Source organism: Ostrea edulis, chromosome 1, assembly GCF_947568905.1.
Source record: "Ostrea edulis chromosome 1, xbOstEdul1.1, whole genome shotgun sequence".
In the NCBI taxonomy this organism is placed as follows: Eukaryota; Metazoa; Mollusca; class Bivalvia; order Ostreida; family Ostreidae; genus Ostrea; species Ostrea edulis.
In genome coordinates this window covers 47,042,857-47,055,737 of record NC_079164.1, presented here as the reverse complement: position 1 = coordinate 47,055,737, position 12,881 = coordinate 47,042,857, and the positions used below count along the sequence as shown (strand labels likewise).

Here is a 12,881-nt window from a genome sequence, read left to right as displayed (position 1 = left end):
GGTCATTTAAACATTTTCGTAAGAACCACAGAGCCAGAAAAGTTGAAATTTACATGAAAGCTTTACTGACATAGTGTAGATTCAAGTTTGTTAAACTTTGATCATGCCCCCCCCCCCCCCCCCGGGGGGGGGATAGGTAATAGTTCCTCAGTACCCTTGCTTGTCATAAGAGGCGACTAAATGGGGAGGTTCTTCGGACGAGACCGCAAAAACCGAGTCCCCGTGTCACAGCAGGTGTGGCACGATAAAGATCCCGCCCTGCTCAGAGGCCGTAAGCGCCGAGCATCGACCTAAATTTTGCAGCCCTTCACCGGCAATGGTGACGTCTCCATATGAGTCAAAATTTCTCGAGCGGACGTTAAACAATATATAGACGAATTCCAATAACAGGCTTCTGTTTTTCTTTCTGTATCCTGTTATAGATTTTCAGTTTGAAATTAGATGATTTCAGCGAGAATTTATAATTACCTGTAGGTATAAGCGGACTAATTTGATCTCCACGTATGACGTGTAAAACATTGTGATATAAAACAGATCTTGAATTATATGCGGAAATCTTGATTCATATTCGGTAATCTTGTTACGGTATTCATATGTTATCTCCGATATGGAATGCAGATTTGAGGTGACCAGACTTTTAAAGTATATCTAATGACTCATGCTGGATTGAAGTAACCAGACTCTTGTTTAGTGCACGGTCCGGTCAATCTCCAATGTCTCATGCTGGTTTGTAGTGCACGGTCCAGTCAATCACCAGTATTTGATGTTAAAGAGCGGTAACTCTTTCAACCCAAAGTGGTTTTCTCTATTAAATTTTATTAAAATCCGACAACTATGTATATATCAACGGATTACTTTATTCTAAAATAAATCATAATAACAAAATGATGAATTAATATGACAGAAAATTGACAATATAATAAGCGTTCCCCCAACACATTTTGTCCAGGAATGTACGGTTCTCCCCCTTCCCCACCCTCACCAATCGTCGCTCCTCACATCAGCGAGCGTATGGCTTAAATGTTCACTAACCCTGTGTATTGGCAGTTTCAAAAAATGTAAATTGGAATAAATGTTGAATAACAGTGGGGCTTTCTCAGGAAAACATGTATTCTCGCAGACCGTTGCGTATAAGGTCTTTGCAGACAAATTCATAATGCTTCATTTTAAAAAGAAGCGCGTTTGATATGGAAAGTTCTGTTTCGGCCAAAGTGATCATTTCTATGAACTTGGAAAGCGACATCAAGCCACGTATTGCTGGGTTTATGTCAAGTCCTGCAAAAATATTGTGTAATAATTATAAACATTGTATGATACATATAATTTTGGTGTGAAATGTTGTGGAAATATTATTATGTCGAACACGACCAGATATAAACACATGAAGAATTACATAGTAATCACGTTTACCTTTAATAGTACATGTATTTCGCAACAACCTCGTTATCGTAGTATGCGTAACCTTGACAGTAAGAATGACCTTGTTGTCACCTCTCAGGGATTACTATGATTTTTGGTGTCAAATCAGTCTTTGGAACAATTTAGTAATTTTAATCAAGGGTGTCAAGTCCCTATTTATTCCTATATTTTTCTATAAACTAGAAGGTTCCTATATTTTCCCTATAAGTCATTAAAATCCCTATTAAGCCCTATATATCTTTAAAAAAACAAAAAAATGACTGTCCTATTTTCAAAAATGATTAAATAAAAAAAAGAACAGCCCCCCCCCCAAAAAAAAATCTAGGAGCTGATGCTAGATTGATATTTAATTAGATTGTTATGAAGAGAAGAACTATAATGATTGTATAAGAATTGTCTATTGGATGGAAAACTGTCCACATCTGAGAGGATTTTGTCTTTGTTTATGTTTAATATTATTTCATCTCCAGTAACATACTATGTTTGCTAGATTTTTATGCAGAAACAATAAAAATTTTATACAAATTCTTTAATAAAAACCCTATTTATTCCTATAAATCTGTTGTAAAAATCCCTATATTTGCCCTATAAACTGCAACAAAAAAATTCCTATAATCATATTTTTTAGACCAAAAGTGGCTTGACACCCTGCAATTATTATCATTACTATTATTGTTCATATATATAGCGCTTTATATAATAAAATCAATTACCCTATAGCGCTTTACATGTAAAACAATAAAAATAGACTCAAACAAAGAACAATAAATATACAGAAAAGGACATACAATAATACTAAAACTGAGGTTAACACAGTAAATATAGGAAGACAAAGCTACATAAGTTTTTTTTACACGGGATAAAATTCGCCCCTCTTTACATTTCGTCCATTTCGAATTTAGCGGGAACGGTGAATTCAAAACTGAGGGAATGTAGATTCATTAATCACTTATAAGTAGTAAGAACAAATCGAACAAAACATTTTCCATAGCACTAGTATGGCGTGTAAAACGTTGCAATAATATACAAATCTTGATTTATATGCGAATTTTTTTTTATCTATATTCAATATTCTTGGTATTTTTATATGCAAAAATTCTGATTATATTTGATAATTTTGGTATTCATATGCGAAAATGTTTATTCATATGCGATAAATCTTTATATATATTCAATAGATATTAATTCATATTCGATAATCTCCTTAGTCTATACATTGTCGTTATAATGATTTAGTTTGCCATTGGGTCAAATGTTTCATACCGATTTTTGACTATGGATTACTCCGTTTCACTGATCAAGATAAAGGGCTCACGGCGGGTGTGATCGGTCGACAGGGGATGCTTACTCCTCCTAGACACCTGATCCCACCTCTTGCATACCCAGGGGTCCGTGTTTGCCCAACTCTCTATTTTGTAATTCCTTGTAGGAGTTATGAGATTGTTCACCCTTTGTTATCTTCACATTTTATTTATATTCGATAAATCTTATTTTACATTCATAATAACAAGATTATCGAATATAAATAACAAAATATTATCGAATATAAATGAAGACTTATCGCATATAAATAAAAATCAAGATTAATCGAATATAAATCAAACATTAGCGAATATAAATAACAAGATTATCGAATATAGATAATGAGATTATCGAATATAAATATCAAGATTTATTGTATTTAAATATCAAGATTATCGGTTGTAAATCAAGATTTTTGCATATAAATATCCAGATTATCGAATACAAATAACGATCTCCGCTTATAAGTCAAGATTTGTTTGATATTGCTGTGTTTTACACGTCATACACCTAGGCAAAAATAGCAGCGAAAATTTCCCTGTATTGCGAGAGCCTATAATTAGCATCATGTAAAAGAATATATATTTATCGATATAGTAATTACGAGATGATTATTTCGAGAATACGAGAAAAGATCTCGTAAATATACGAGAAAAGAGAAAAAAACATGTATATAAAGCCGAGCTGCACAGCTTTATATGAAAAGCCTTGGGAACGTTGATTTGGTAAACGGGAAAATGTGCGATGTGAATGATTTTTTCGAAACGTCTTTTCGCTCAGGATTTCAAAACAAGGAAATTCTACATACTTATTCAGAGGGAATTATTTATTAGTACATGTATTTCAACATCAAAGAGAAAATCGAAACTCTTTCCTTTTAGATTAACCCAAGTGGCAACCTATTTTCATCATACTATACTCGCGAGTAGATTTGAGTGTCTACAGGAGCGGATCCAGAAAATTCAAGACGGTGTAGGATGCAGTAAAACACTGGCTGCCCTTTAAGCCCCTAGTTAGTTCACTGCACAGGCAATTGTATCGTTTGGGTTCGAATTTACTATGAAAGAGTACTTTAATAGTCAATTCAAACCCAAGCGATATAATTAGCTATGGTTCACAGGGGCGGGCGGATGCAGGCTTTCAGTTGGGAAGGTAAATGGAATTCTGAGTGCTGCCTTTACGCCCCCAATGGGTCCAGGACAACGCCCCGTTTGGGCCCATCTCCCGTGTTTTCAAATATTTTGATATCAAAATCTAGCAGAGAGCAAGTTGAATTTTTGATATATTTTCCAATAATTCTGTGAGTAAATTTCACTTAGTTAAGATTCTCACATGGCAACATGCATGATAAAGAAACATACTTATTAATGCATATTATAATCATGAAACGCACTTTGTTTATGTACAGGGTGACTTCAAAAGGTTCTAGAGACAAGTATTTTAGATAGGGATTGTCTGAGAGGAGGTTTCCCTCCCTATCTGCAGAAAATTTGAAATATCGGTGCTAATTTCAACACCGAAAAGAAAAAATTAAGCCTTGGGACTGTTTCGAAGGAATGCGGTTAATTGGATGTAGCTAGTTTTATTACGCAACATAAGGAAACTTCAGGAGCCTTGTGTGGGTATTGCTGGATGTATCTATAATAATAATGATTGGTTTTATATAGCGCCTTTTCCAGTGTATGCTGCTCAAAGCGCTTTACAATACATCATTACCCCGGCAGACTTTATATCAATCTAGAACTTTCTCAACTTCCTGGGAAGCATACAGTGCAAGCTGTCGTTAAGGCGCTAGAGCACTAACATTCTAACAATATCTTTCACTGTCTATAGCCAGGTACCCCTTTTACACTTGGGTGGAGTGAGGAAATTCATGTAAAGTGCCTTTCCCAAGGACACAACGTCGGCCTTGCCGCGGCCAGGACTCGAACCCACGATCTTTCGGTCGAGAGTCTGGCAGCCTAACCACTAGGCCACCAACGCAAATTCAAAGGTATGCAGACAGGTTTCAATATTCCAAGGGACACTGTTTACAAATTACTGAAATTATTGGATCTTCAAAGGCATGAAGTCCAGACTGCGTAAAAGACGTTACTCAAATCCTGGTCCTTATTTCGAGTGGCATGTTGGCAGCCATGACAAGTTGAAACCGTATAGTGTAGCCATCGGCGGCTGCAATGATGAGAATTTAAGAAACATACTATGGTTGGAAGCTGCTACAACCAACTAATCCGGAAGTCATCTCAAACTACTTAATCAAGACTGTTAAGAATAAGGGTGGGTGTCGAAAAATTCCTTGACACTGCACGACATTTAAAAAGAACGACGGAAAGAGATTATCGTTTATATAGAGATATCACGTAACCAATATTCATATCTTTTCTCGTAATTACGATATCTTATTTCGTAGTTACGAGATATTTCCATAACTACGAGATATTGGAATGCGAATTCATTTTTTGAATATGATACTAATAGGCTTTCGTACTGTATTGAGTAAACGAAAATAGGCTCTGGGACCTACCCGTGTGGAAATTAAATGATAAAGCAGCTTCTCCCTCCGCGAGTACAAAAGTATCACAGTCGTGGAAATACGCCACAGTCTCACACCTCTGGGAGAGCTTGATCTCAAACAGACGAGGACTGAACTTCATGTGATTCAGGGCGTACGATTCGCTCAGAGACTGTTCGTAGCCCGTCTTGTACAGGTTAAAGCATTTCATGAAGATGTTTCGCATCATCTGTAAGATAAAGGTTTGATATAGACTTCATTACACAGGCCAGTGCACAGAGATTATAACCATGTAATTCTACAGCATCTTGTGAACACGTGTTACAACGTCAATCGTAAAGAAATTACACATTCCATTTGCGACCAGATCGACCGAGTTGATGTGCGTGCAATATGTCTTTACAGTTTTTACACCAAAAATCGACCCAAAATCAAACATTTCCCATTTAAAACATAATTGCCGATAACTAAATGGGGATCGCTTACATCAGCGACACGCCGTCAGGTACTTGATACCAGCACTTCACCATCTTGGGCACTCAACTGTCGCTGAGCTGACGCAGACTTCGAGAATCTCGTCGATACACACATCTGACGACCTTGGACAAACCGAAATCCTATTCTAAACAAAATGCGTCAGCTTTCAAGGGTATAGTTCTTTTTCCGAGTTAAAGTTAGATAAAGAGCTACAGCAAAAGTAGCTCACAAATTGGAGTTATATCACGGTGTTACATTCCCGAGGTCGCAAAATGTCTTAAATATATAAGGTGTGTTTTTTAAAGATAATAATGATAATGGTATTTTAAGAATCACACAAGTATGTAAATAACGCAACAAATGAAGAAGAAAAATGTAAAGTAGATCTGACGAGTTTACAATTATTAAATATTATAATTATAAATGTGAAATACGTCTATTATTGGCCATTAACTGAGGATTATGGGAAACATTCTGCATTTGATTTTGATTGGTTAAATACATTTATATTGAAATTTCACTGAAATCGAGGAGTTAATACATGTACCTATATCGTATGGATTCGTTTCCGTATCAACTCGGTGATTTCCAATGCATATGTGCTAATTTGCTTCTATGAAATCCAAAGACTTGTGAAAGGTGAAGGTAACGAACAGTGATCAATTTCATCACTCCCATAAGCAATACAAAACTGAGAGTTGGGCAAATACAGACCCCCGGACATACAAGTTGTGAGATCAGGTGCCTAGGAGGAATAAGCATCCCCTGTCGACCAGTCACACCCACCGTTAGCCCTATATCTTGATCAGGTAAACGGAGTTATCCGTAGTCAAAATCAATGTGCCAAGAACGGCCTAACAATCGGTATGTAATACGTTAGACAGCATTTGATCCAATGATAGATAGTATTGGCAAACTAGATCGTTATAACGACCATAGAATATGCGAAATGCTGACCTCAAACGAAACTGTTGGAACCCCTGTACCATCAACTTGTTTGTCGGTAACGGTGAGTAACCTGCTTCGATTAAAAAACTGACCATAAGCAGAACAAGCTCTTGTGTATCGAATCAGTTGAGAGATATAAACGCAATATGCAGGTGATAATGGAATATTGCTACATAAATATATATGACTTTCACTCAGTCATTGAGGGACAGTTACTGTCTACTTCATTTTCATGTCTGACACGGTCGGGGATCAAAATGATAAAGCGAGCGGTCTACCACACGAACCGTATATCATTCAATAACGTTCTTCCATCTAGTTTTACACTTTATCGTGCCTTATGCTAATCTTGTCGTAGTAAAAACAAGACAAACCGTTTGACCATCAGCAATCACTCCTAAACCCAATGCATTAATCAGTTTCTTTAAACGTGCGCCCAATCTGTACATTTGACAGGTATCAGATACTTCATCGGCCTCTTGTATATGAGAGAAGGGCTTTCTTCAGAAAACGACCAGACAATCAATTAAGAACCTGTCGCTCTGTTTATGCTTTTGGTGTGCTTTGTTTATCTCTTCGAAACTGAATTTTCTACATATTATATCCATGTTTCTCAAATGTTCGATACGTTCACGTCAATAGCTTTAGGTGACCGAATATTGAATTAAAATGGCACCACCATATTCATATGATTGAATAGATACGAGATTTCTAATTGATTAAGATCCAGCAAAGTAGAAAAATAGAACGTTATATTCACTTCCACATGCCTTCGAGCTGAACATAACATTAGATTCTTCCAAATAACATAGGACCAAAAATAAATAGGGAATTCCCGAATTGAAAGGATTAGTTATTTTTGGTCGTCAATAAAAATCACAGTGACTACCGGTAGTTCTTACACTCCAGCTGTAAACAATGATGGTCGACCAAGTATCGTTTGGTAAGCTCTAGTTGCCAGTTATGATGTTTTCAAATTTGATCAATCATAATAAAACAATTATTGGCATTATCTCAGTCAATTTGACCCTTTAACTACCCTCGAGGTACAATATTTACCGACTCCAATGATCTCAGTGAATACTGTCCTTCTCAGGTAGCTTAATCAGTATACCCGGTATTGCCCGACAAATATGTAAATAACTGTATATTGCGTCATCGGTGTGGCACGCGCTATGACAAGATAAAAAGCTTTCCGTATAACGTAAAGGAATTGCGTTCTGTACGAGAATCAGTATAACGTATAGACGGTATAGATGTCTGCAGGAGAACCAGTATAACGTATAAAGTTCTGTAGGAGAACCAGTATAACCCATAGATGTCTGTAGAAGAACCAGTATAACGTATAGATGTCTGTAGAAGAACCAATATAACGTATAGATGTCTGTAGAAGAACCAATATAACGTATAGATGTCTGTAGAAGAACCAGTATAACGTATAGAGTTCTGTAGAAGAACCAGTATAACATATAGAGGTCTGTAGGAGAACCAGTATAACGTATAGCGTTCTGTAGGAGAACCAGTATAACGTATAAAGTTCTGCAGGAGAACCAGTATAACGTATAAAGTTCTGTAGGAGAACCAGTATAACGTATAAAGTTCTGCAGGAGAACCGGTATAACGTATAGAGTTCTGTAGGAGAACCAGTATAACGTATAAAGTTTTGCAGGAGAACCGGTATAACGTATAGAGTTCTGCAGGAGAACCAGTATAACGTATAGAGGTCTGCAGGAGAACCAACATAACGTATAGAGTTCTGTAGGAGAACCAGTATAACGTATAAAGGTCTGTAGGATTGATTGATTTTATAATGATTAACGTCCCCCTCTAATATTTTTCACTCATTTCTAGACATCACCATTGCCGGTGAAGGGCTTCAAAATTTAGGCCTATGCTAGGCGCATACGGTCTTTGAGCAGAGGGATCTTTACCGTGCCACACCTGCTATGATACGGGGCCTTGGTGTTTGCGGACTTACCCGAAGGACTGTCCTATTTAGTCGCCTCTTATAACAAGCAAGGTGTACTGAGGACCTATTCTAACCTGGATCTCCACGGGTATAGCGATAGGGGTATGTAAGAGAATCAGTATAACATATATTTCTTTAGGAGAACCAGTATAAGATATAGAGTTCTGTAGGAGAACCAATATAACGTATAGAGGTCTGTAGTAGAACCAGTATAGCGTATAGAGGTCTGTAGGAGAACCAGTATAAAATATATATAGAGTTCTGAAGGGGAACCAGTATACCGTATATATTTCTGTAGGGGAACCAGTATAATGTATATATTTCTGTAGGAGAACCAGTATAGCGTATAGAGTTCTGTAGAAGAACCAGTATAACGTATAGAGGTCTGTAGGAGAACCAGTTTAACATATAGATTTCTGTAGGAGAACCAGTATAACGTATAGTGTTCTGTAGAAGAACCAGTATAACTTACAAATTTATGTAGGAGAACCAGTATAAGATATAGAGTTCTGTAGGAGAATCCAACGTATTGAGTTCTCTAGGGGATCCAGTGTAACATATAAACTATGTAGGAGAACCAGTATAACATATAGAGGTCTGTAGGAGAACCAGTATAACGTATAGCGTTATTTAGGAGAACCAGTATAACGTATAGAGGTATGTAGGAAAATCTAAAGTATAACGTCCTGTAAGAGACCCAGTCTAACATAAATGTAGCGTTCTGTAGGATAACCTGTATAATATATAGAGTTATGTAGGAAAATCCAGGGGCGGATCCAGAAATTGCGGTTACGGGTGGTGCCGCTTTATGAGGCAGGGGGTCTATGGGCCGCCTTGAGGCCCCCAGTGGGTCCAGTGCGAAGCCCTGATGGGGGTCCAGTGGGCGAAGCCCCCGGAAGATCCAGGATTTTACAGATTTTATAAGGCTTAAAATATGTCTCCTATTTAGTCGTTTGCACTATTTTCTATCATTTCTAATAAGGTGAAATTCATAAAATGACCCAAATTGTAAGGGCTTTTGGGAAAAATTGAGTACTCCCAATGAAGTAATTCAAGAAATCAAAAGATTTTGTCATTTATTTCTCCGGGAGTGGAAGAAATCATTGCTTCTTTTATCGTTTAGTACCACGATTCACCTTAAAGAAAATTTTAGGGCGGGGTGGGGGGCGTCGGTTGCGCCCCCCCCCTTAAATCCGCCACTGGAATCATATAACGTATATGGTTCTGTAGGAGAACCAGTATAACGTATAGAGTTATGTAGGAGAACCAGAGTAACGTATAGAGTTCTGTAGGAGAATCAGTTTAACGTATAGAGGTCTGTTGGAGAACCAGTATAACGTATAACGTTCTGTAGGAGAACCAGTATAACGTTCTGTATGAGAACCAGTATAACATATAGATTTATGTAGGAGAACCAATATAACGTATAGAGTTATGTAGAAGAACCAGTATAACATAGAGCTTATAACATATGTAGGTTGTTTGGTTGGTTGTTTTACATAACGTATATAGAGGTAGGATTCTATTGGAGAATCAGTACATTATAAAACGTATAAATATTGGGTTCTCTAGGAATGTAAGTATTTTATATAAAGTATAAATATTGGGTTCTGTAGCGGTGTCAGTATTTTATATAACGTATAAATATTCGGTTTGGTAGGAGTGTCAGTATTTTATATAACGTATAAATATTGGGTTCTGTAGCGGTGTCAGCATTTTATATAACGTATAAATATTGGGTTCTTTAGGTATTTAAGTATTTTATATAAAGTATAAATATTGGGTTCTGTAGCGGTGTCAGTATTTTATATAACGTATAAATATTGGGTTCTGTAGCGGTGTCAGCATTTTATATAACGTATAAATATTGGGTTCTTTAGGTATTTAAGTATTTTATATGACGTATAAATATTGGGTTCTGTAGCAGTGTCAGTAGTTTATATGACGTATAAATATTGGGTTCTCTAGGAGTGTCAGTGTTTTATATAACGTATAAATATTGGGTTCTGTAGCGGTGTCAGTATTTTATATAACGTATAAATATTGGGTTCTGTAGCGGTGTCAGCATTTTATATAACGTATAAATATTGGGTTCTGTAGGAGTGTCAGTATTTTATATAACGTAAAAATATTGTGTTCTGTAGAAGAATCAGTATATTATATAAGGTACAATTTGTGTATGATATGAATCGATATGAACCTGTGGGTAATGTTTGTAGAAATTCCTGATGGTCTAATTACGGAACTGTTTTCTTGTTTGGGGGTAGATGGAGACGATCAATTAAGTGGATCAATAACTGCATATACACTCCCGTTTCTGCAAATTACCGAGTACACCAATCGAATGCTCACCCTACCCTACCCCCAAAGCAGCAGTTATTCCTTAATTATAACACTCGCTGGTTTAATCTAAGGCTGTAATACTGTATAGAAATACTTATTCAGTGGTTTTTAAAATCTTGTGTAGAAATAATATCACAATTCGTTCTTTTAAACATGTTCCTCTCTATATGTGAAAATGGCATGGAGATTCATGACCCCATGGCCGGAGCACTGAGGTTTTTCGTCACTGATACGCAATATAAATGACTTGCATAAATAAACACAAACAACTATCTCTCTAGATACCAATGCTGAGCAGTTAATTAATCAAGAAAGATCGATACTTACCGATCTATCGAGTATTGTTCTGAGAGCTTTCACTACCGGTGACTCGCATTTGGAGATGGCTAATGATATAAATCGATGTTTACTGTTGCCAAAAACCTTTAGACTAAATCCTGGAAAACAGTCATTTTCGGAGTTATATGCACCATAAGCTGATAAATCAAATGTTAAATTGTGGACTCTTTTTTCTGGCGTTGGAACATCTCTTGCCTCTGTACGTTCTATGGCAGCAATTGCGCCATAAGCGTTACAGGAATGTTGTTCTGAAAATTCGTCCAGGCCAAGTAGTCTGGATGCTTGTCCATTTCTGCCATCACATGCTATCACAAGTAGTCGTCCTTGTATTTCATCTAACTCTTTACAACTTTCTTTGTCAAACTGAAAAACAGAACTTCAAATAGTTTATATCATTTACTTAGATGTACAATACATGTATCAAAGAAAGTAAGGCAGCAGACATTGTTTGGTCCATCAACATGGACCTACATTTATAGTGTACACAAAACTGATAGGATTGTAAAGCAATGTTGTACGGAGTCCAAATCCACGCAAACAAAACCTGTATTCTTTAATGGGCTTCTCACAAACGAGAAAGAGAGATATATTCCATACCGGATAAAGAGTGTTCGATTATGGTTTTTAATTTATGCAACAAGTTGTATTTCCTGGTCAATTTAGTTCTTTGATTCCTAAATAGTACAGGTACAAAGGCACTAGACCTTTTCAGTATCTATATGAAAATGTCTTTATATTATAAACAAACTAGTGAATAGTTTGTTTATAGGAAGATAATTTTTGTTTGTTATAGATATTTAAAACTTCGAGTGCCTGTGTACGGGTATTAACGAAGGAGACAGAGAGAAAGAGAGAGAAAATGATAAAAACACTGACAGAATGCGAAAAGCGCCAAGATAAGAACCTCTTTAATTGTGACTAAATCGTCCCGGAATAAATCCTGAGGGACTAGAGGTGTTGATGGTTGTCCGGGTTTAACGATCTTTAGTGTGCATCACAATTATCTACCTTTTGTATAATTGATTTGATTAAAAAGCTCTTGTTAATCATATGAATAACTACCGGTCATTGCTCTGCTGCCAATACACGTAAGATACATTCCTAAAATGGAGTGCTTGGAACGACCGTTTCCGCATTTTTACCGGATTTACTTGGAATTCTCGAATCTGAAGGCAAATCACACCAATATGTTACATTACGCACACGTGTTTTTTTTTTTATCTAAAATTATAATCTGCCTTTAAAGCTTCTTCAGGACTCATATATGCTTGGTCAATATCTAGTTTAGAAATTCAGTGTATTGCACCAGGCAGTAACACGGGGTTATTGATTATTCAGCAGGGTAAAAACGGCAAAATGTGTTAATTAAGATTAGAGTGTTAGATGGTTACACCCAATTATTAATAATTAAAATATCATGTTGAGGATATTTAATGTCCATTTCATGTTTAACAATAAACTACTGAGAATAACTGATACGGAAAACACGAATTACGAATAATAAAATTACACTGTATTTTCAAAATTCCTTTCGTAGCACCTGTGACTTGAATTTAATGATGGGAAATCCTT

General features: G+C 36.5%; 1 protein-coding gene across 10 annotated transcripts in view; it reads right to left on the bottom strand.

Moving 5' to 3' along the window:
- Nucleotides 1-12,881, bottom strand: part of LOC125652431 (leucine-rich repeat-containing protein 69-like) — a 60,484-nt gene that overhangs the window by 20,297 nt on the left and 27,306 nt on the right. For 5 of the 10 annotated variants that reach the window (XM_048881647.2, XM_056151399.1, XM_056151529.1 and 2 more), the window contains 3 exons: nt 11,298-11,672; nt 5,246-5,462; nt 838-1,275 (listed from right to left, as the gene is read on the bottom strand). In XM_048881647.2, coding sequence (XP_048737604.1) covers nt 1,097-1,275; nt 5,246-5,462; nt 11,298-11,672 — 771 coding nt within the window. In that variant the 3' untranslated portion in view covers nt 838-1,096. Of the gene's footprint in view, nt 1-837; nt 1,276-5,245; nt 5,463-11,297; nt 11,673-12,881 lie in introns of those variants that run through there. The other 5 variants (XM_056151787.1, XM_056151749.1, XM_056151722.1 and 2 more) reach the window with 3 other exon arrangements.